The following is an 18,882-nucleotide window of genomic DNA, read 5'->3' as shown; positions in this document are numbered from 1 at the left end:
TATATGTTTGAGGCGTCCACTAAACAAATACTCCCTCCATCCCAAATTATAAGTCATTCCAAAAATCTTGTTGGAGAGTTAAAGTATCTCAAGTTTGACCAAATTTATACGATAATATAATAACATTTATGATGTCAACTAAGTATCATTAGATTCTTCATCAATTATATTTTTATAGTATACCTATTTGATGTCATAAATCTTTATAATTTTCTCTATAATTTTGGTCAAACTTGAGATGCTTTGACTCTCCAAGATTCTTAGAATAACTTATAATTTGGAATGGAGGGAGTATTTAGCATGAACTTTATGATGCTAGCTACCTGTATAGGGCCCCAAGCCGACGGTGGTATAGGGTCCTGTAGTATAGTAGTATATACGACCTGCAGGAACTTTGCAGTTGAAGGGAATGGCCCGTTGGTACCAAATATGCATTTGATACCGTGCGTGTATAAAATGCCGGAGCACACCGTATTTTTATTTTATGCGGTGCTTGCGCGTGTGCGCCATTTGTTTATCGTGTTGACGAAGGCCCGTGGAGAGAGCCGACAGCAACCGTGCATAGGAGAGATGCGGCCAAATCGATCGCGCGACTCCCGCTTTAGTAGTTCTTTGATGCAACCTCAAAACCAGTTACAGGCTGCAGGCTACTCGATCAAGTACTCGCATTGCGATTTGCAACACGAATCGTCTGTTCTATTTAAATACACGCACACAAACGAAGCAAAGAATGAATGGGGAAATTAGTGCTAGCGGTACCAGGGACCTGTGCCTCGATGCTTCCTCACGTATGGGATTCGACCACGCCGACGCCGGCCGGCCGGCCGGCCGGCCCAACGTACTACGCCATTAACTGCGGCGCTGCACGGACGGACAACGCATCTGCATTTCCTGCAAGTGCCAGCGAGAAAATGCAGCAGCTGATGGGTTGATGGACGCGCGCGGGGCGGCCGTGATCCGCCACAGGCCCTCACGCGATCGCCGCAGGTCCGCCGCTGTCTCGTCATCCCGGGACACCACCCACCCTGATCCGGTGATCCCGATCCCGACGGCGATCCGCCCTGCCCCACGGCGCGCTGACACGCCCCAATCCCCTCCCGTGATTTCCGGTTCGCACACCGACTGGTGGAGCCCGCGCCGCAGCGGCGCATCGGGGCGCCACGCGGCCCCTTGTGTGAGCGACTGAGCAGTGAGCGCCCCGCGGCTTGCGCCGAAGCTTCCCCAGTGCCCCCCACCGTCGGGTGCGTGAGCGCGGCGGGCGATGCGACCCCCATCCAGGATCCAGCAGAGCAGAGAGCGTTCGCCGCTTCCTGCCACCTTCGCTTCGCGCGCCGTAACCACCCGTCGATCCAGGCTCCGACGGCCAGGTCACGTCCGTACGCTAGCTGTCGGGCGCAGCTACCGCGCGCAGCCCGTCACGGCAGAGCGTGCGGGGAGATAGCCTCTATAAAAAGGCTGGAGCTAGAGCGAACTAGGACGCGTCGATCGCAGCAGCGCAGTCCCTCGGTCTCGCATCACGAGCTATCCCAAGCTTCAATTAATCGGCCAGCACTTCTGAGTTCAGTCCTTGTTGCTCGCTCCTAAAAGATCGATGGAAGCGTACGCGGCAATGGCCACACCACCAACACTAGCCATGGGCGTCGACGTCGACAAGCTCAGCTACGAGATCTTCTCCCTGCTCGAGACTAAGTTCCTCTTCGGCGCCGCCAATGGGTGCCTGTCCTCCGGCCCCGGGACGCCGGGAAGAGCGTTTCTCGACGGTGGGCGCGTGCGGGTCGTGTCCATCGACGGCTGCGGCGCGGACGGCGAGGACGCGCTCCTTGCCGCCGCGGCGCTCGCGCGCCTCGAGGCCGGGCTGCGCAAGCAGACCGGGGACACCGACGCGCGCGTGGCGGAATTCTTCGATGTCGCGGCGGGCTCCGGCGCCGGAGGCGTGCTCGCGGCGATGCTGTTCCTGAGAGGCCCCGACGGGCGGCCCCGGTACTCGGCGCAGGAGGCGCTCGCGTTCGTGGCCGGCAGTGTTGGAAAAAAGGACTGGGGCGGCCGGCGCGGGCGGTGGGCCAAGCTGTTCCGCGGCGGCGCGCGGGGCGGGGACCGTTCGTTCCGCCGGGTGTTCGGCGACGCGACGCTCAGGGACACCGTGGCGCCGCTGCTCGTGCCGTGCTACGACCTCGCCACGGCCGCGCCATTCGTCTTCTCGCGCGCCGACGCCGTCGAGAGCGACGCCTTCGACTTCCGCCTCCGCGACATCTGCGCCGCCACCTGCGCCGCAAGCGGCGCGGTTGTGCCCCTGAGGTCGGTCGATTGTAGCACGGCCATCGCCGCGGCGTCCGGGGGCGTTGCGGCCATGGGCAACCCGGCCGCCGCGGCCATCACGCACGTGCTGCACAACAAGCAGGAGTTCCCTCTCGCCACAGGCGTCGAGGACATCCTCGTCCTCTCCATCGGCGCCGGCGCGTCGGCAACCGTCTCCTGCGGGTCGAACACACCAATGCCAGCACGCTCACCATCACCGCGCGATCTGGCGCGCGTCGCCGCCGAGGGCGTCGCGGACATGGTGGACGAATCAGTGGCCATGGCGTTCGGGCACGCGTGCCGGAGCAACTACGTGCGCATCCAGGCAGGCAAGGCGCCGACGCCGCTCCACGCGGAGACGGCGGCCGCTGCCGCGGGAGCGATGCTGGCGCAGCGGAACGTGGAGTCCGTGCTGTTCTGCGGGCGGAGGCTGTCGGAGCGGACCAACGCAGAGAAGGTGGACGCGGTGGCCACGGAGCTGGTGAAGGAGCAGGAGCGGCGGAGTTGCAGCCCACTCCCGAACGTGGCCATCAAGCAGGTCGGCACGCCGCGGCTGTCGTCGGCGACCACCGCGTCTTCTGGCACCACGACGGCGAGGACTGCGTCGACGATGCCGTCACCGGCGTCATGGGATTCTCGCCGGTAGGCAACAGGGCCGTGGCGCGATGGGGATCTAGTGTACATACAGGTCACCGATTAGGCACTTACATTGCTATAAGAGAGTGATGGGTGTGTTCTTTTGTTGTTTTCTGATAACGAGGCCCTGACATATGGGATGCCAGTTTGGAATGAAATTTTGTTTACGATAATCTATCCACCGAGCACGTAAGTTTTTCCGCTTGGTGTTCAAACGTACTCCCTCGATCCTTCCATCCTAAATTACTATTCGTTTTGAATTTTCTAGATATATAGCTTTTGCTATGCACCTAGATATTATTATGTCTAGAAAAATCAAAACGAATAGTAATTTGGGATGGAGGGAGTAGCAAGGAAATGCAAATACAGCCATACAGGTGATGCTGGGTGGAGCTGTTCTAGGAATCACAAACTTGCTCCAACCGTAGTTGTTGGTTGTTGTAGAGAAATGGCGGTCGATATGACATTACCGTGTAACTGGATTTTGAAGGTTAAAATCTGCATGAACTTCTGTTGTGTTTACTCACCTTATGATGAACATGGAAAGCTGCAATACATTCGGGTATTTCTTTTCTCCCTTATATCTCTTTCTTGATAAGGGAAGCTCTATTAATCTTAGACAATTACATCAAGATAATGCAATCATACTAAGATCCATCCCCGCCTCCACATCAATACTTGCATGGAATAAATTAAAGATGTGGCAACGTATATTTTGTTGAAGAAAATTACAATACACAACATTTTTTTTAGTTTTGTACACCACCAAAGCAATACCTGAACCACGAAAAAGGCTCATGAAACACGATGTCTCCTTTACATGTGCATTTTTCCATTCCATCCAATTTGGGTTGAGAATCGCAACGATGAAGGTCTTCTTAACTTATGCGAGTGTTTTGATGTGGATCAATGGTGGCTTGGGGTTTAGTGTCTAGGATTCGGGGTTAGTGTTCAGGGTGATGGTGAAACGACTAGATCATGGTTGACGGACAAATTGTCTGTGGGTAATGGCTTGTTGCATGGCAAGGTGGCGGGAATGCCACTAGAGCCACATAAGACAATGAATGGCCAGGGCTGTTGGCTAGGGAGTCAAAGTAAAGCTATAGGGAACTGCTTGAGATAGGTGTAGGAGGAGCGGAGTGGCCGTCATGCAGTGAAAATGCTAGCTAACGAGTAAATGAGAGGACACATAAGCCCAGGGCGTTGCATACATGGGCTTGTCATAAGTCACGCCTCGTAAGCGTGTGCCGTGTGTATAAGAGATGCGTATTGCCTCATGTTCTAGCTAGCGTGGCGATAGAGCAGCAAAAGTGATTCGGTGAAACTGGAGTCAGGAATCGTACCAAAGTGATCAGATGGAAATGGAGCAAGGAATTATATAAACATCGCAACTAATAATATTTTTACAATATATGGAGAAATATTAACCTTTAACCTAATTTAATGTAGCAAATGCATGCACCCGCAGAGAGTGCATATATGACCAAAGGGGGGCATATGGCCCTTTTGGTCTCCCTACTAGCTTCATCCCTGACATCATTGATAGCCGATGTGGTCCTTCACATTGACGTTCTCATCCTAATGCCCAAAATGTGTACCGGGTTATGGATGGGCATTGATGTTGGTGTTCCTCGTCACCTGAAATGATCCTATATTTGAGGCACCTGATGTTTAGATGTGTGTAGGACTACAGTGTAGTAGTACGTACGAGCAAATCGTTGAGAGAGATATTGAGCGTAAGACGCTCATACACCCATAAGATAGTCGTGTCTCGTACACAATACACGAATCTACGTTGGTGCGTCCATAGTACATGTCTAATAACTAATAACAGGATTGAATGTTAGTTGGTCCTCATTTCCGGTGGGCACAATTTTGTCACCGTGTAACTCATATAGCCATATACTATATATTTCCACTTGGAAATATACTTTCGCAAAGTTTAAACATGCGTGCTATTTTTTATTGTGAATGTCATCGACAGGGGGGGAATCATGGCCACGCCACGTACGCGCCGAGAGTACTGCAAATCATTGGAGCCCAAGCGACAACAATATATACTCCCACGTATCCGCAATCCGTATGAATTGATGATTGGATGGATATCGACCAGAGTTTGGGGAGCATGCATGCACGCGGCCGCGACGCGACAGCTGTACACTAGACGAATGCAGGTGTATCCCGTCGCGGATGCAGGCACGTAGCGCGGTCCCATAGATGCTGCGGGCCATGCGCCGCGTACAATACAAGTGCCGCCGATCGAAGTGGCCTGGTGGTGGTTACGGCCGCCGGCGGCGTCGTCCGCTAGCGGAGCTGTGCTTGGTGCCGCTTGGCGCCGGCAGCCGCAGGCAGGACACGCGTCCTCGGCAGTTACGCTAGCTCCCCACGGCGCAGATCACGGCAGAAAGTGAAGAAGTGGTCGCACGAGCCCACCCGGCGTCCGCACGGCACCAAGACCAGACCCAGTACGTCACCGACCCGTGCGCGCGCGCGTCAGTCAAACCAGGAGACGCTGCCATACGCGAGCTCCAGCTGTGTGGAATCTGGGACGGGATACATGCATGCACCACCTGCGCTGCGCACCGGCACCAGGGGTGACTGACAAGCCAGCTCGGCTCGTTTTGGCTCGTTTGTTAACGAGCTAGCTCGGCTTGGAGCTAAAAATCAAGTTTGGCTTGGTTCGTTTGAAGTTCTAGCCAGCTTGTTTGGTTCACGAGCTTAATGTTGAACATTAATATAGTGATCAAATATTACATTTATTAATATATAATAATTTAAATATACTAACAATATTTAAAAGCTTATGATGATCTTATGAAAATAAATAACATAAGTCAATAGATTGGGATAATAATATAGATGTTTGGAGACTCGAAGTAGACTTAATTAGTACTTAGATTTGAGTTGAACAACAAGTTTATTTTAACCAAATAATAGTAATATAACTATATTGATTAAAAATATTTCTGATATTTTCATTTTTATCGAGCCTAATGAACTAATCGAACATCTCACGAGCTGGCTCGTTATGAAAATGAGTTGACAGCCTTAACTAAAGTTATCATAGTTTGATTTAATATAAAACTAAAACAAGTGCATTTTGAAACGTAGGGAGTACGGTATTTTCGGCCAAAGATGATACACCCGCCCGAGCCACTCGCGGTCTCACGGTCACGGACGCCAGCGACCAGGCTTTGCTGGCAAGCGAAGTGAGGGACTGAAAAAGTGAAAATGCCAGCACAAACGAGTTCTACTCCCGCTTGTACTGCTACTAACCTACTACGAGTGGCTTTCCTGTCCTCACGTGTGAAAACCACGTGCACAGTGAAGCATCCCGCATCCAACGCGGACGCCCTCCGCGCGTGCGGCAGCACACAGCCGTGGGCGTCGTCGTCGTCCGAGGACGTACGCCATTACCTGCGGCGCTGCACGGAAGCCGCCGCCTCCGGCAGGGCTGGGCAGTGCCAGCGCACGCGATCGCCGCAGGTCCGCCGCTGTCCCGCCATCCCGATCGCGTCGGTGACCCGGCCCCACCGCGAGCTGATACGCCGGCCCCGCACCGCTGGTTGTTGCCTGATTCTGCCGACGACTGGTGGGCGTTGGGCAATGGCCCAAGCGAATGGCGCGCCTCGCGGCTCGGGCAGGAAGCTTCGCCGTCGGGTGGGCGTGCGCACGGCGACCCATCCCGATCCATCTAGCAAAGAGGAGGACGCTTCCTGCCACCTTCGCCTTCGTCGTGGCCCCTGATCGCGCCGTCGATCCCAAGTTCCCAACTCCGACGGCCACCGCACGTCCGTACGCTAGCTGTCCGGGCAAGCTACGAGGGAGAGAGCCGCGTGCCGGCGGCCTCTATAAAAGGACTCGAGCCGAAGTGGACTAGGACGCGTCCACCATCGCGGTCTCACTCGCATTCACGAGCTCCAGTTACTCCTCTCTGTCTCGCTACATTACTACTTCTCCCCTCGTGCGGGCTTGCCTGCTAGCGTGTCACAGCGAATGGAAGCCTACCCGGCAGCGGCGTCGCCACAGAAGGCAGCCATGGACATGGACAAGCTCATCAGCCACCAGCTCTTCTCCCTGCTCGAGAGCAAGTTCCTCTTCGGCGCCGGCGCCGGGTGCCAGTCCTCCGGCCCCGGGACGCCGGCCCGGGCGTTCCTCGACGGCGGTCGCGTGCGTGTGCTCGCCATCGACGGCTGCGGCGCGGGCGCCGAGGACGCGTTCCTCGCCGCCGCCGTGCTCGCGAGGCTCGAGGCCAAGCTGCGGGAGCAGGCCGAGGACCCCGACGCGCGCGTGGCCGACTTCTTCGACGTGGCCGCGGGCGCCGGCGCGGGCGGCGTTCTGGCCGCGATGCTGTTCCTGAGGGGCCCCGATGGGCGGCCGCGGTACTCGGCCCAGGAGGCGCTCGCGTTCGTGGCCGGCAGTGTTGGAAAAAAGGACTGGGGCGGCAGGCGCGGGCGGTGGGCGAAGCTGTTCCGCCGCTCCCGGAGCGGCGAGCAGGTGTTCCGGCGCGTATTCGGCGACGCGACGCTCAGGGACACCGTGGCCCCGCTCCTCGTTCCCTGCTACGACCTCGCCACGGGCGCGCCCTTCGTGTTCTCGCGCGCCGACGCCGTCGAGAGCGACGCCTTCGACTTCCGCCTCCGCGACGTCTGCGCCGCCACATTCGCCGTCGGCCGCGAGCCCGTCGCCATGAGGTCCGTCGATGGCCTCACGGCCATATCCGCGGCGTGCGCGGGAGTGGCGGCAATGGGCAACCCGGCCGCCGCAGCCATCACGCACGTGCTCCACAACAAGCAGGAGTTCCCTCTCGCCACCGGCGTCGACGACCTCCTCGTGCTCTCCATCGGCGCCGGCGCCGGCGCCTCCGCTTCCGTTCCCGGCGGATCGAACACACCAATGCCGACACGTTCGCCTTCGCCACGGGAGCTGGCGCGCGTCACGGCCGCGGGCGTCGCCGACATGGTGGACGAATCAGTGGCCATGGCGTTCGGGCACACGTGCGGGAGCAGCTACGTGCGCATCCAGGCCGGCAGGGCGCCGACGCCGCTCCACGCTGACAATGCGGCCGCGGCCGCCGGAGCGATGCTGGCGCAGCGGAACGTGGAGTCGGTGCTGTTCCGAGGACGGCGGCTGTCGGAGCGGACGAACGCCGAGAAGGTGGACGCGCTGGCGGCGGAGCTGGTGAAGGAGCAGGAGCGCAGGCGGCGCAGCCCCCTCCCTAACGTGGCCATCAAGCAGGTCGGCACGCCCCGGCTGTCGTCGGCGACCACTTCGTCGTCGGGCACTGCGACGGCGAGGACAGTGTCGACGATGCCGTCGCCGGCGTCGTGGGATTCTCGCCGGTAGACGTTGGGTAAATTTAGGCCGTGACGTGACGAGGATCCTGTGTACATTGCATTGCATGTCACTGACAAAAGGATCTTTTATTGTTTGCAAGAAATAGGCACTAACGTGCGGGATGGAAAGTTTGGAAATGAAATTTCAAATTTGTTTGCGAGAATTGACCGAGGACGACTATTGTTCTCCAAAATGTTGAATTCACTTGAGGGTTAAAGGCGAGTTGAGGACTGACCATTTAGAGAGATGGTCAGTGAGGCTTAGGTAAAACCCAAGCATGGACCATGGTGGTGGAGACCGACGGTGGTCAGATTTGACGTTTGAGACAGGAAGCATCTGATCCACGGCATAAATAGATTAGCAAAGCAGCGATGGTGGAGCTGGATACATCCGGGGCTCCTACATTAAAAGCAAGCGCTAATCTTTTGCTGTTATAATGGCTATTTGAGAAGCTTCAACACTACTCCCTCCGTAGCAAATTATTAGTCGTTTTGATTTTCTAGATTCATAGATTTTTGCTATGCACCTAAATACATATTATGTAAATCAAAACAAAACGACTAATAATTTAAGATGGAGAGGCTACTTTATTTATTACATTCACAAATGTCCCTACATTCTGATGACGTAGCATGACATATATTTATTACCCCCTTCATCCATAAATGCATAGGACGTTTAGGTGGACGGAGGTTTTTTTACGGGATTCTATAAATTTTCTTAGGATACAAACATTATAGCGTCATAAAAGCATAAGAGAAAATAGAAAAGTTAGATATTTTGCAACCGATGGAGTGCGCTGCAGACTGCTGGTTCCACAAAATTCTTGCATTCAGATTCCGCGCAGCTGGAGCCGTCAAATCTGTTGGGCAACGGGAACGCTTGTCCCGCCGGCTAGCGTCGGCGACCACCACTTCGTCCGCACTCGTAGCCGCCACATGGCAGATTGGCGGGGCACTTGTATTGTACGAGTACGACCACCACTCCAGCGTTAGTTGGCTCGCGTACTGTCGCACGGCGAAATGTTCCCCGATTCTGATCCAATGATCGCCGCACACGGATGCGCCGGAGCATTCTTGTCGCCGCAGGGCTGAGCGAGCTCCAATGATTCATAGTCGGTGGCGGCCATGATTTCCCACTCGTAGCTGCCTGCCATGGCTCGGCCTTGTTGGTCAAACTAGTGCTCCATCCGTTGATGATCCTTTCGGCTTGATTGGTGTCCTGATGATTGGCTAGCTGATTATCTAATCCTTTGAGCATGTGTCCATAACTTGATGACAGATAGCTGGTGCTGCAGCTTCGGACTTGCTGAGGTCAATTATATTTGCAAATATATAAACACAAAAAAGGTGGAACTAGATAGGTATTAGTGTATTACTATAACCTCTTTCATGTTTATATACATTGCACAAATAGGTACATGATGTAGTCTTCAATCTTGTTCCTCTCAGTGGATTTGCCTTGAATTGAAGTCATTGTTGCTTAGTACTACTACCTAGTATAAGTCATGTCTGAGTTTGTCAGTACAAATGGCAGGCAAGTCGTGTGTGCAGCTGGCCACGCATGCAGTCAGTAACGACTGCATTTTTAACACTCATGCTTTATTCACTTGTAGAAGTCGAACTCCGTCTCAGGCTTCTTCACGTTGGTCCGGTAGCCCTTCTCGAAGTCCTTCTGGAGGATGACATACCGATTCTTCCGGACAGCATGCATGCCAGCTTCTTGACATATAGCCGTGATCTGAAAAGGCATTGATCGAGTGTTAAAACACGTTAAATACAAAAGCGATGTCTATCAGATCTATATCTCTCCATCAGAACGTTTCGTATCTACATGCACGACACAAGAAGGAAAGTAGTATACGTATAGGTATAGCATTGCATATCAAGAGTCAAAACTGAGAAGGTATTTGAATAAATTCAGCCATCAGAAGTTTCTCGCTCGTACTGAGATGTAGATAATTGCAAACAGAATCGCATGATTACTATAATTAATATGAGCAATTTATAAATTAAAAAAAAGTCAACATGTAAATTGCTGCATCTCATCACACATCCATTTAAAACATAGTTTTGCGCATATAAGTATAGTTCTCCAAAATTTACTCATTTAAAACACTGACTATAGTAGCACTCTGAACTTGAAGTTCTACTTGCAAATCTAAAATGTTGTGGCAATTTGAAGATGAACAGCAATACTGAGACAACAGGACCTGTATGTTCCATTTTTTAATAAACCTCTTATAACTTTATGATTGAAATGCTGCTGGATAGACAATAAACTGACAATTTTTCTGTCATACAAATTATAATCACTTACAGAATTAGCTCAATAAGCCATGTTTGCTGACTCAGTTGGGCAACTTTTTGAAAAACATAATAATCTAATTCAAGTTCAAAACAACTTGCTACCATGTCTGATCCTATTTCATGGCAGGGTATTCAATTCAAAATATTTTGCCAACATTTATGAATCATTGCCCTGCGATACTGCATGCTTTATTATCAAGGTAATCAGAAGGTAACAGGAATCATCAGTATCCTATATGTTTGCTTTGTTCAATCCCAGTGTTTAGTGTGTGTTGAGCAATATATATATTCCTAAGTGTATTAACCTAGATAGAAGAAACCTCATAGCAACAGGTTAAAGGTATGGGGTAACTAGTGTGAGGGAACATACAACTATTGACCCAAGCATCAGTGCTCCATTAGTGTTGGTGAAAATAAAGTTAATGATTATAAATTGAGAAGTCCAAATGAAAGAAGCCTCACATCTGCAGCGCTGATCTTATCTGGTCTGGAAATGAAATCTTCCAAATCAACTTCGTCACTCATGTTCATCTTGGCAGTACAGACCTGAAGTGAAGAAACAGATAATTACCAATCGACTGGAAAAAAAATAGTAATGGAGAAATTCCACACTGAAAATTCTGGGGGTGACAGACGGATATGAAAGGAAAATTGCAACAAAGAAAACACTAGTTGGAACCAATATGCATAGCGTACCACAAATATATGACCTGTACATATTAACAGTTATTCTACGACGTAAGAGATGAAGACAGCCTAAAGATGAGCATGTGCATCTCTGCAGGCACAAGTTGGCATGACATGATTCTAAAGACTCATCGATCCCAAATAAAGAAAATCGTGTGCAGTTTAACATCTATTTGTGCAAGTCTTTTAACTGCAATCCTCAGAATTGGTAGATTCTGTGTTCTGCTTGCTCTGCTGAAGCAAACCATTTGAAGTGTGATAATGACACCATATGAAAGAACAAGTGATACCACACTTGCTATAAAATCCACTACATTCAAACTAACAATGCAAGCTGTGGCACTTCACATACTACAAGCTTTCGTGCAACAAAACTTACTTGGAACACAAGCCTCTTCTGCCGTCGGTCAGGAAGAGGGAACTCAATTTTTCTGTCAAGTCTACCTGGACGCAACAAGGCTGGATCTAGAGTATCTGCCCGGTTAGTTGCCATTATAACCTTCACATTTACTGTTTGATCAAATCCATCCATCTGAAATATGCAGGGGTAGATTATTATTAGAAAAAAAATCGAAGTCTTAGCAATTTCTCAAAGTTAGCTCTTATAGATGACAAATACTTTCTGATATTATAGTTTTTCGTTTTTCCTCTTTTCTCAGACCATAGAAGAACTCTACAAATTAGAATGAAGATAACTGAGATTTTCAAATTAACTCGCTACAAATTTCATAGATTTCTTGGTTGAAAAAGGTTTGCTTTTTCACTATCACTAGGTTTTCTAAGATAAAATTGGATAAACATACTCAAATTCCTAAGATCACAGTGATTTCGTAACCACAACATTTACCTGATTGAGTAGCTCCATAAGAATACGCTGAACTTCTCGATCAGCACCAGTCTGAGCATCAAAACGTGCAGTGGCTATTGCATCAACCTCATCGATGAATATGATAGCAGGGGCATTCTCCTTAGCCAAACGGAATACATCTCGAACCATCCTAGGGCCCTAAAAAAGAGTTGGAAGGACAATACATCAGAACAGAACTGATAAATTTGAAAGCAAAAGAACAAATGGAACCATAAGAATATCAAAACCATCAAACATACGAATACAAACAAGGTGAAAGTACAATATTTCACGCATACAACAGGAAAGAAATCACTACCAGTTATTTGGCAACAAATTTCAAGGGTACCAAAACTACCAATTCATATTACAATTGCCGCAGCTTACCTCGCCCAAGTACTTCTGTACAAATTCTGAACCATTTACTCTGATAAAAGAAGCAGTTGTGTGATGGGCCACAGCTTTGGCAAGCATGGTCTTGCCTGTACCTGGAGGACCAAACAAAAGCACACCTCTTGGAGGATCAATTCCAATCTGCTTGTACAATTCATGCTGTGTCAAGGGTAGCTCAACAGCTTCCCTGATCTCTTGCTTCTGGATATCACATCCTCCAATATCCTGAACAGAGTAAGAGAGCAGTAAGTTGTGATGTTTAGAATAAGCGACAACACTACAGGTTCCAGAATATGTCATGTTTTACAACATCCAGCATGCAGTCTCAAGAAAATTTGGAAGAAACTAGCAAAAATTAAAATTCGAAATTTAACTGATTTTGAAGATGATTCATGTCTAATTTTAAATATTTTATCAAATATTATTTAGTAACTTCTGATCATGATGTAAATACCTCACATTGTAATCAATTGTAGGAGCTCATTGAGAATTTGTTCAAATTAAAAGCATATAATATAAAAATTAAGGCCATATCTTTATCCAATGTTTTGATTATTTTCCAACTCATAAGATTATGCGAACAATTTCAATTTATTGGTGGTGCACATTAAAGGGAAAAAATGATACTATGTTGGGGGCAGCACTTTATGAACTAGAAAAGAATTGCTTCAGAAAGTACTCACTATTAACAGTCTTAATTATTACTACTTCTACAGCAACAGAGTTCGAAGATTTATCCCAGCATTAGACACAGAATCCACTATGCAGCAAGACAGTAAACAATTATCTATCTGAAGCATCTAAATTCTAATATATCAATGTTAAGTTAGTGTTAGGTTCATGTGCTTGTCAAATACTCGAATCATGTTAGGAAAACTTGAGTTGTCCTGTGGCCATAAATTTATGGCTTGCCACAACTAGCCGACCAAAGTTGGCACTGAAACTACTAAGCATTGTACTGCTCTAGATTAATGGCATGGCAATGGCATCAACAAAGCCAGAGTCCAAGCAGACGGATTATAATAATTGCACGACATGTCTAGGATTCAAAACAAACAACAAAGCAACCATAAATTCAACAACCATTTGATGCAGATGAGAGAAATTCCAGCAGCAGGAACTCACATTGTAGGTAACGTTGGGCTTCTCCGCCGAGCCGAGCAGCGAAATGCTGGAGTCGGCCTCGGGCGGCAGCACGTCGACGAGCGCGTGGGAGTGGCGGTCCAGCGCGACGGACGCCGAGGGCTTGAGCTCCTCGCGGCCGATGGTGCTGAGGACCCGCACGTAGAAGCTGCCGCCGCTGGTGGGCGCAACGATGCCGTGGTCCGCGTCGACCATCTCCATAAACTGGCCGATCTCGAGCGGCGTGGCCCGGCATCGCTTCACCTCCTCCTTCATGCGCACCTCCTCGCGCCTGAGGTTCCTGAGCTCGTCCTTGACGCAGTCCTCCTGGATCTCGACGAACTCCAGGGCGCGCTGGAGCGACTTGAGGCGGCCGTACAGGTCGTCTTCGTGGCCCTCGGCGGGCGCGGCGGCGGTGGCGGCGGCCGGGTAGGCCGGCGGGGGCGCCATCGGGAAGGCCGCGGCGGGAGGGGTCGGGGCGACGGCGGCGGCCGACATCGCGCGCGGAGGCGGCGAGGGTTAGGGTTTGGTTTTGTGTATCCCGCGACGCCGCAGGTGACTAGGCGAGATCGCCGGCGGCGGAAGCAACGGATTTCGTAAGCGGTGAATCGATAGAGAGAGACGGACGCGGAGAGAATTTTATGGGGGGAGATTTCGGAGTTCCAGTCCGTCACCAACTTGTGTTGCAAGAACGTTGCAGCGCAATCAGGAGACCTAAACCGACTCGAAGCCTCGGATGGGCCACGAAATCTCTGACTCGAGGCCCTTTCGGCCCATAGAGGCGTCAAGCCCAACCCAGTTGCTTTGATTCATCTGTACCTTATTCGGCAACTCGATTGCACCCTAAACCTAAACCAATCATGTCATCAAAATGTTAAGGTTGAACTTCCTACATCAATTGTTCGTGAACCGACGACGAATAGAGTAGAATCATGCCGTAGACAGACGCAAAATCGTATCCGAAACGAGTCCATTTCCAAACATGGGCCCACACGTCGGTGGCTCATTATCCAAAAGAACACGCGTCACTGCTCTACCCTTGTTAGTGACATGCATGTACACAAAGATCCTCATCCTCATCGCATCACGGCCTAATTGACTCAACTACCGGCGAGAATCCCACGAAGCCGGCGACGGCATCGTCGAGGCGGTCCTCGCCGTCGCGGTGCCCGACGACGCGGTGGTCGCCGACGACAGCCGCGGCGTGGCAACCTGCTTGATGGCCACGTTCGGGAGCGGGCTGCACCTCCGCCGCTCCTGCTCCTTCACCAGCTCCGCCGCCAGCGCGTCCACCTTCTCGGCGTTGGTCCGCTCCGACAGCCTCCGCCCGCGGAAGAGGACCGACTCCACGTTCCGCTGCGCCAGCATCGCTCCGGCGGCCGCCGCCGCCGTCTCGGCTTGGAGTGCCGTCGGCGCCTTGCTAGCCTTGATGCGCACGTAGTTGCTCCCGCACGCGTGCCCGAACGCCATGGCCACCGACTCGTCCACCATGTCCGCGACGCCCTCGGCGGTGACGCGCGCCACCTCCCGCGGCGACGGCGACCGTGTCGGCATCGGCGTTCTCGACCCGTCGGAGGTGGGAACGGAGGCGCCGGAGCCGATGGAGAGGACGAGGAGGTCCTCGACGCCGGCGGCGAGGGGGAACTCCTGCTTGTTGTGGAGCACGTGCGTGATTGCCGCCGCGGCCGGGTTGCCCATGGCCGCCACCCCCGCGGACGCCGCGGCGATAGCCGTGGTACCATCCACCGACCTCACGGCGACTGGCTCGCCGCCCGCGGCGCAGGTGGCGGAGCAGACGTCGCGGAGGCGGAAGTCGAAGGCGTCGCCCTCGACGGCGTCGGCGCGCGAGAAGACGAAGGGCGCGGCCGTGGCGAGGTCGTAGCACGGCACGAGCAGCGGCGCCACGGTGTCCCTGAGCGTCGCGTCGCCGAACACGCGCCGGAACGCCCGGTCGCCGCCCCGGGACCCGCCGCGGAACAGCTTGGCCCACCGCCCGCGCCGGCCGCCCCAGTCCTTTTTTCCAACGCTGCCGGCCACGAACGCGAGCGCCTGCTGGGCCGAGTACCGCGGCCGCCCGTCGGGGCCCCTCAGGAACAGCATCGCCGCCAGCACCCCTCCCGCGCCGGCTCCCGCGGCCACGTCGAAGAAGTCCGCCACGCGCGCGTCGGTGTCCCCGGTCTGCTTGCGCAGGCCGGCCTCGAGGCGCGCGAGCGCGGCGGCGGCAAGGAGCGCGTCCTCGGCGCCCGCGCCACAGCCGTCGATGGCCAGCACCCGCACGCGCCCGCAGCCGTCGAGGAACGCCCGTGCCGGCGTCCCGGGGCCGGAGGACAGGCACCCGGCGCCGAAGAGGAACTTGGTCTCGAGCAGGGAGAATATCTCGTAGCTGAGCTTGTCCACGGCCATGGCCTTGGTGGGCGGCGACGCCATCGCCGCGTACGCTTCCATCTCCGTAGTATCGTCTCCCTCTCCCTCAGGTAGCCAGGTGTGAGAGCGCAGCAAGACGGGAGGTGGAGTGGTAGGCCGAGCTGGCGGATTAATTGGAGATGGAGATGGCTCGTGAGTCGTGATGTGAGAGACACTGGGAGTGCTGCGATCGACGCGTCCTAGTCCACTCTAGCTGCAGCCTTTATAGAGGCTAGCGCCCCGCACGACGTGGCCGCGGCGCGCACGCTCTGCCGTGACGGGCTGCGCGCGGTAGCTGCGCCAGACAGCTGGCGTACGGACGCGCCCTGGCCCCTGGCCGTCGGAGCCTGGATCGGCGGGTGGGACGGCGCCAAGCGAAGGCGGCAGGAAGCGGCGGACGCTCTGCTCCGCTGGATCGGATTCGGATGGGCATCAGGGCATGGGTCGGGGGTCGCCGCGTGCAGGACGCACGGCCCCGGACGGCGAAGCTTCCGCAGCTGCAGGCACGAAGCGCCACGCTGTCCCGCTCCCGGCTCCAGCGCCTCGGGACCACCTGCCATGGAGGACCGGCGGGGAGGGCGTGCCAGCGCGCCGATGGGGCCGGCCGGGTCACCGACGGGATCAGGCCGCCCAGGCGTGGCGTCGTCTCCTCACTCCCGGCGGGATGGCGAGCTCACGACGACTTTTCTTTTCTTCCCCCCGCCCCTGGGCGCGCATCCGTACAGGCCCGCGCGCGGTTAATGGCGCCCCCGTCCTTGCTGTCGGCCGTGCGCTGTCCCGCGGAGGGAGGAGGGGGGACGGGAAGGCCGTCGGCGCTGGATCTGGAGCGCACTGTGCGCGTGGTTTCGACACGTGAGGAAACCGAGCGGTACGCCGCAAGTGCGGCTGGGGCTCCTACTCCATCTCCATGTGGCCGTGCTCGTCGGGCTCTTAGATCCTGTCATGTGTGCTCGTGTGCATCTTCAGTCCTGTGGCTTTGTGGTTGCGGCGAGAGAGGACGTACGCTTGGGGCTCCGTACGTCGGTCGGCGTACGAAGATCAGTACAGATTTTGCTATGCAAGGGCTTTCGAGCGTAACTGCTGGGACCAAACTGGTACAGGATCCCCCCATGTGCAGATGTGTTCACAGTGAACCAGTGCACGGGCAAACATGGCATATGGAATTTACTGGCGCCGAGCCGCCGACAAGAGGGTAGTCTTGACTTTGGTGTAAGTTGCAGATACTGAATTCACCCCGGATCTCTTCGGTTTAGGGATTGTTTGGATCTCTAGGGGGTGTTTGGGAGGCATGTGCTAAATTTTAGCACATGTCACATCGGATGTTTGGACACTAATTAGGAGTATTAAACATAGCCTAATTATAAAACTAATTGCACAACCCCTAGGCTAAATCGCGAGACGAATCTATTAAGCCTAATTAGTCCATAATTTGACAATGTGGTGCTACAGTAACCATTTGCTAATGATGGATTAATTAGGCTTAATAGATTCGTCTCGCGATTTAGCCTAGGGGTTGTGCAATTAGTTTTGTAATTAGACTATGTTTAATACTCCTAATTAGTGTTCAAACATCCGATGTGACAGGTGCTAAAATTTAGCACTGCTATCCAAACACCCCCTAGTCGGGATTAAAATTCATTCCACATCGAATGTTCGGAGGCTAATTAGGAGGACTAAATATGAGTTAATTATAAAACTAATTACACAGACGGAGACTAATTCGCGAGACGAATCTATTAAGCCTAATTAATCCATCATTAGCACATGTTTACTGTAGCATCACATTGTCAAATCATGGAGTAATTATGCTTAATAGATTTGTCTCGCAAATTAGCCTCCATCTGTACAATTAGTTTTATAATTAATTTATATTTAATACTCTTAATTAATATTTAAACATTCGATACGATAGGAATTAGAACCAGACACCCCTTATTTACGGGCCATGGTTCAAGAGGAGTTGGAATCCCCATTGCACTGGACAAAAAGTTGAAAAAAGACAGGCAGATGATCGAAAAAGACAGGCAGACTCTCAAACCGTGTTGAAATTGCACTGCAGCAGGAACCTGGAAATCTGCAGGTTGCAGCTGTCCCGAGGTTGAATCAAGAGCAACTGAAAAATCGATCCAATGCTTTGGATCCCCGCCGGCCGGCATGCATTCGGACGTACTCCATCTGTCCTTGCCGTGCTGATCAAATTTTTTTAAAGTTTAACTACATTTATAGAAAATATTAGCAACATTTATATTTTTAAATAAATTTATTATGAAAATAGATTAAATGATCTATCTGATACTAATTATGTATCATAAATATTAATATTTTTTATATATATTTGGTCAAAGTTGAGTACGTTTGAATTTTTGGAAGTGAGAATGACAAATAAAAAGAGACAGAGGTAGTATGTCAGAATAGAAGTCCGGAATCACACAACTCGACGTATGTTCCAATGATACTTATTTCTGCTTGTTTCACAATGAATGTTGCATTAAAACATAGTGTTTATATTGTAGTGGGAATTTTTTATCCCAAAGTTGAACGATGTAGTTATTTTTTTACATATTTTTTGATATTGTAACTAAACATTTTCGATGTTGCAATAGAACGTCCGATGGAAAAATTCTTTCGATGTTGCAACAGAACGTCCGATGGAAAAATTCCTAAGATGTTCAGGCGCTAGTAGTGCCTACGGACATATGGTTGTTGCGGATCTTCCTTCCACGGGCTTTCTCGCCAACGAAACAAAAAACAAAACAAACAGCGCACGTGCACACGCATTGTACTTTACACATATGAAATGCTCCGTACTCCCTCCGTCCATTTTTCTAGGGCGGATGCTCTCCTACTCAAGAG

The 18,882-nt window shown here is 52.1% G+C and overlaps 4 protein-coding genes across 4 annotated transcripts; 2 read left to right on the top strand and 2 right to left on the bottom strand.

The window, feature by feature from the left end:
- Window positions 1-1,464: 1,464 nt before the first annotated feature.
- Window positions 1,465-3,438, top strand: LOC117837241 (patatin-like protein 3). The gene has a single exon (XM_034716829.2). The coding sequence runs from the start codon at window positions 1,592-1,594 to the stop codon at window positions 2,939-2,941; it is 1,350 nt and encodes a 449-aa protein (XP_034572720.1). The 5' UTR covers window positions 1,465-1,591; the 3' UTR covers window positions 2,942-3,438.
- Window positions 3,439-6,822: 3,384 nt separating this feature from the next.
- On the top strand, window positions 6,823-8,431 carry LOC117840812 (patatin-like protein 3). The gene has a single exon (XM_034721348.2). The coding sequence runs from the start codon at window positions 6,928-6,930 to the stop codon at window positions 8,275-8,277; it is 1,350 nt and encodes a 449-aa protein (XP_034577239.1). The 5' UTR covers window positions 6,823-6,927; the 3' UTR covers window positions 8,278-8,431.
- Window positions 8,432-9,618: 1,187 nt separating this feature from the next.
- On the bottom strand, window positions 9,619-14,442 carry LOC117840814 (26S proteasome regulatory subunit 6B homolog). The gene is made up of 6 exons (XM_034721350.2): window positions 13,630-14,442; window positions 12,499-12,729; window positions 12,112-12,270; window positions 11,644-11,796; window positions 11,040-11,123; window positions 9,619-10,008 (listed from the first exon to the last, which is right to left on the bottom strand). The coding sequence occupies exons 1-6, from the start codon at window positions 14,122-14,124 to the stop codon at window positions 9,874-9,876; spliced, it is 1,257 nt and encodes a 418-aa protein (XP_034577241.1). The 5' UTR covers window positions 14,125-14,442; the 3' UTR covers window positions 9,619-9,873.
- Window positions 14,443-14,582: 140 nt separating this feature from the next.
- LOC117840813 (patatin-like protein 3) lies at window positions 14,583-16,244 on the bottom strand. Its single transcript, XM_034721349.2, has one exon. It carries the CDS (start codon window positions 16,069-16,071, stop codon window positions 14,731-14,733), a length of 1,341 nt encoding a protein of 446 aa, XP_034577240.1. The 5' UTR covers window positions 16,072-16,244; the 3' UTR covers window positions 14,583-14,730.
- Between the last annotated feature and the right edge of the window lie 2,638 nt (window positions 16,245-18,882).

Source organism: Setaria viridis, chromosome 9 (assembly GCF_005286985.2).
Source record: "Setaria viridis chromosome 9, Setaria_viridis_v4.0, whole genome shotgun sequence".
NCBI classification, from domain to species: domain Eukaryota; kingdom Viridiplantae; phylum Streptophyta; class Magnoliopsida; order Poales; family Poaceae; genus Setaria; species Setaria viridis.
This window is presented reverse-complemented; position numbering and strand designations above follow the sequence as displayed.

Bases quoted from the DNA above. Each gene is read 5' to 3' on its own strand.
- LOC117837241 (XM_034716829.2), top strand. From the start codon at position 1,592: ATGGAAGCGTACGCGGCAATGGCCACACCACCAACACTAGCCATGGGC.
- LOC117840812 (XM_034721348.2), top strand. From the start codon at position 6,928: ATGGAAGCCTACCCGGCAGCGGCGTCGCCACAGAAGGCAGCCATGGAC.
- LOC117840814 (XM_034721350.2), bottom strand. From the start codon at position 14,124: ATGTCGGCCGCCGCCGTCGCCCCGACCCCTCCCGCCGCGGCCTTCCCG. The intron at 12,730-13,629 runs GTGAGTTCCTGC...TACTCTGTTCAG, and splicing joins AGCCCAACGTTACCTACAAT to GATATTGGAGGATGTGATAT. The intron at 12,271-12,498 runs GTAAGCTGCGGC...ACTCTTTTTTAG, and splicing joins TACAGAAGTACTTGGGCGAG to GGCCCTAGGATGGTTCGAGA.
- LOC117840813 (XM_034721349.2), bottom strand. From the start codon at position 16,071: ATGGAAGCGTACGCGGCGATGGCGTCGCCGCCCACCAAGGCCATGGCC.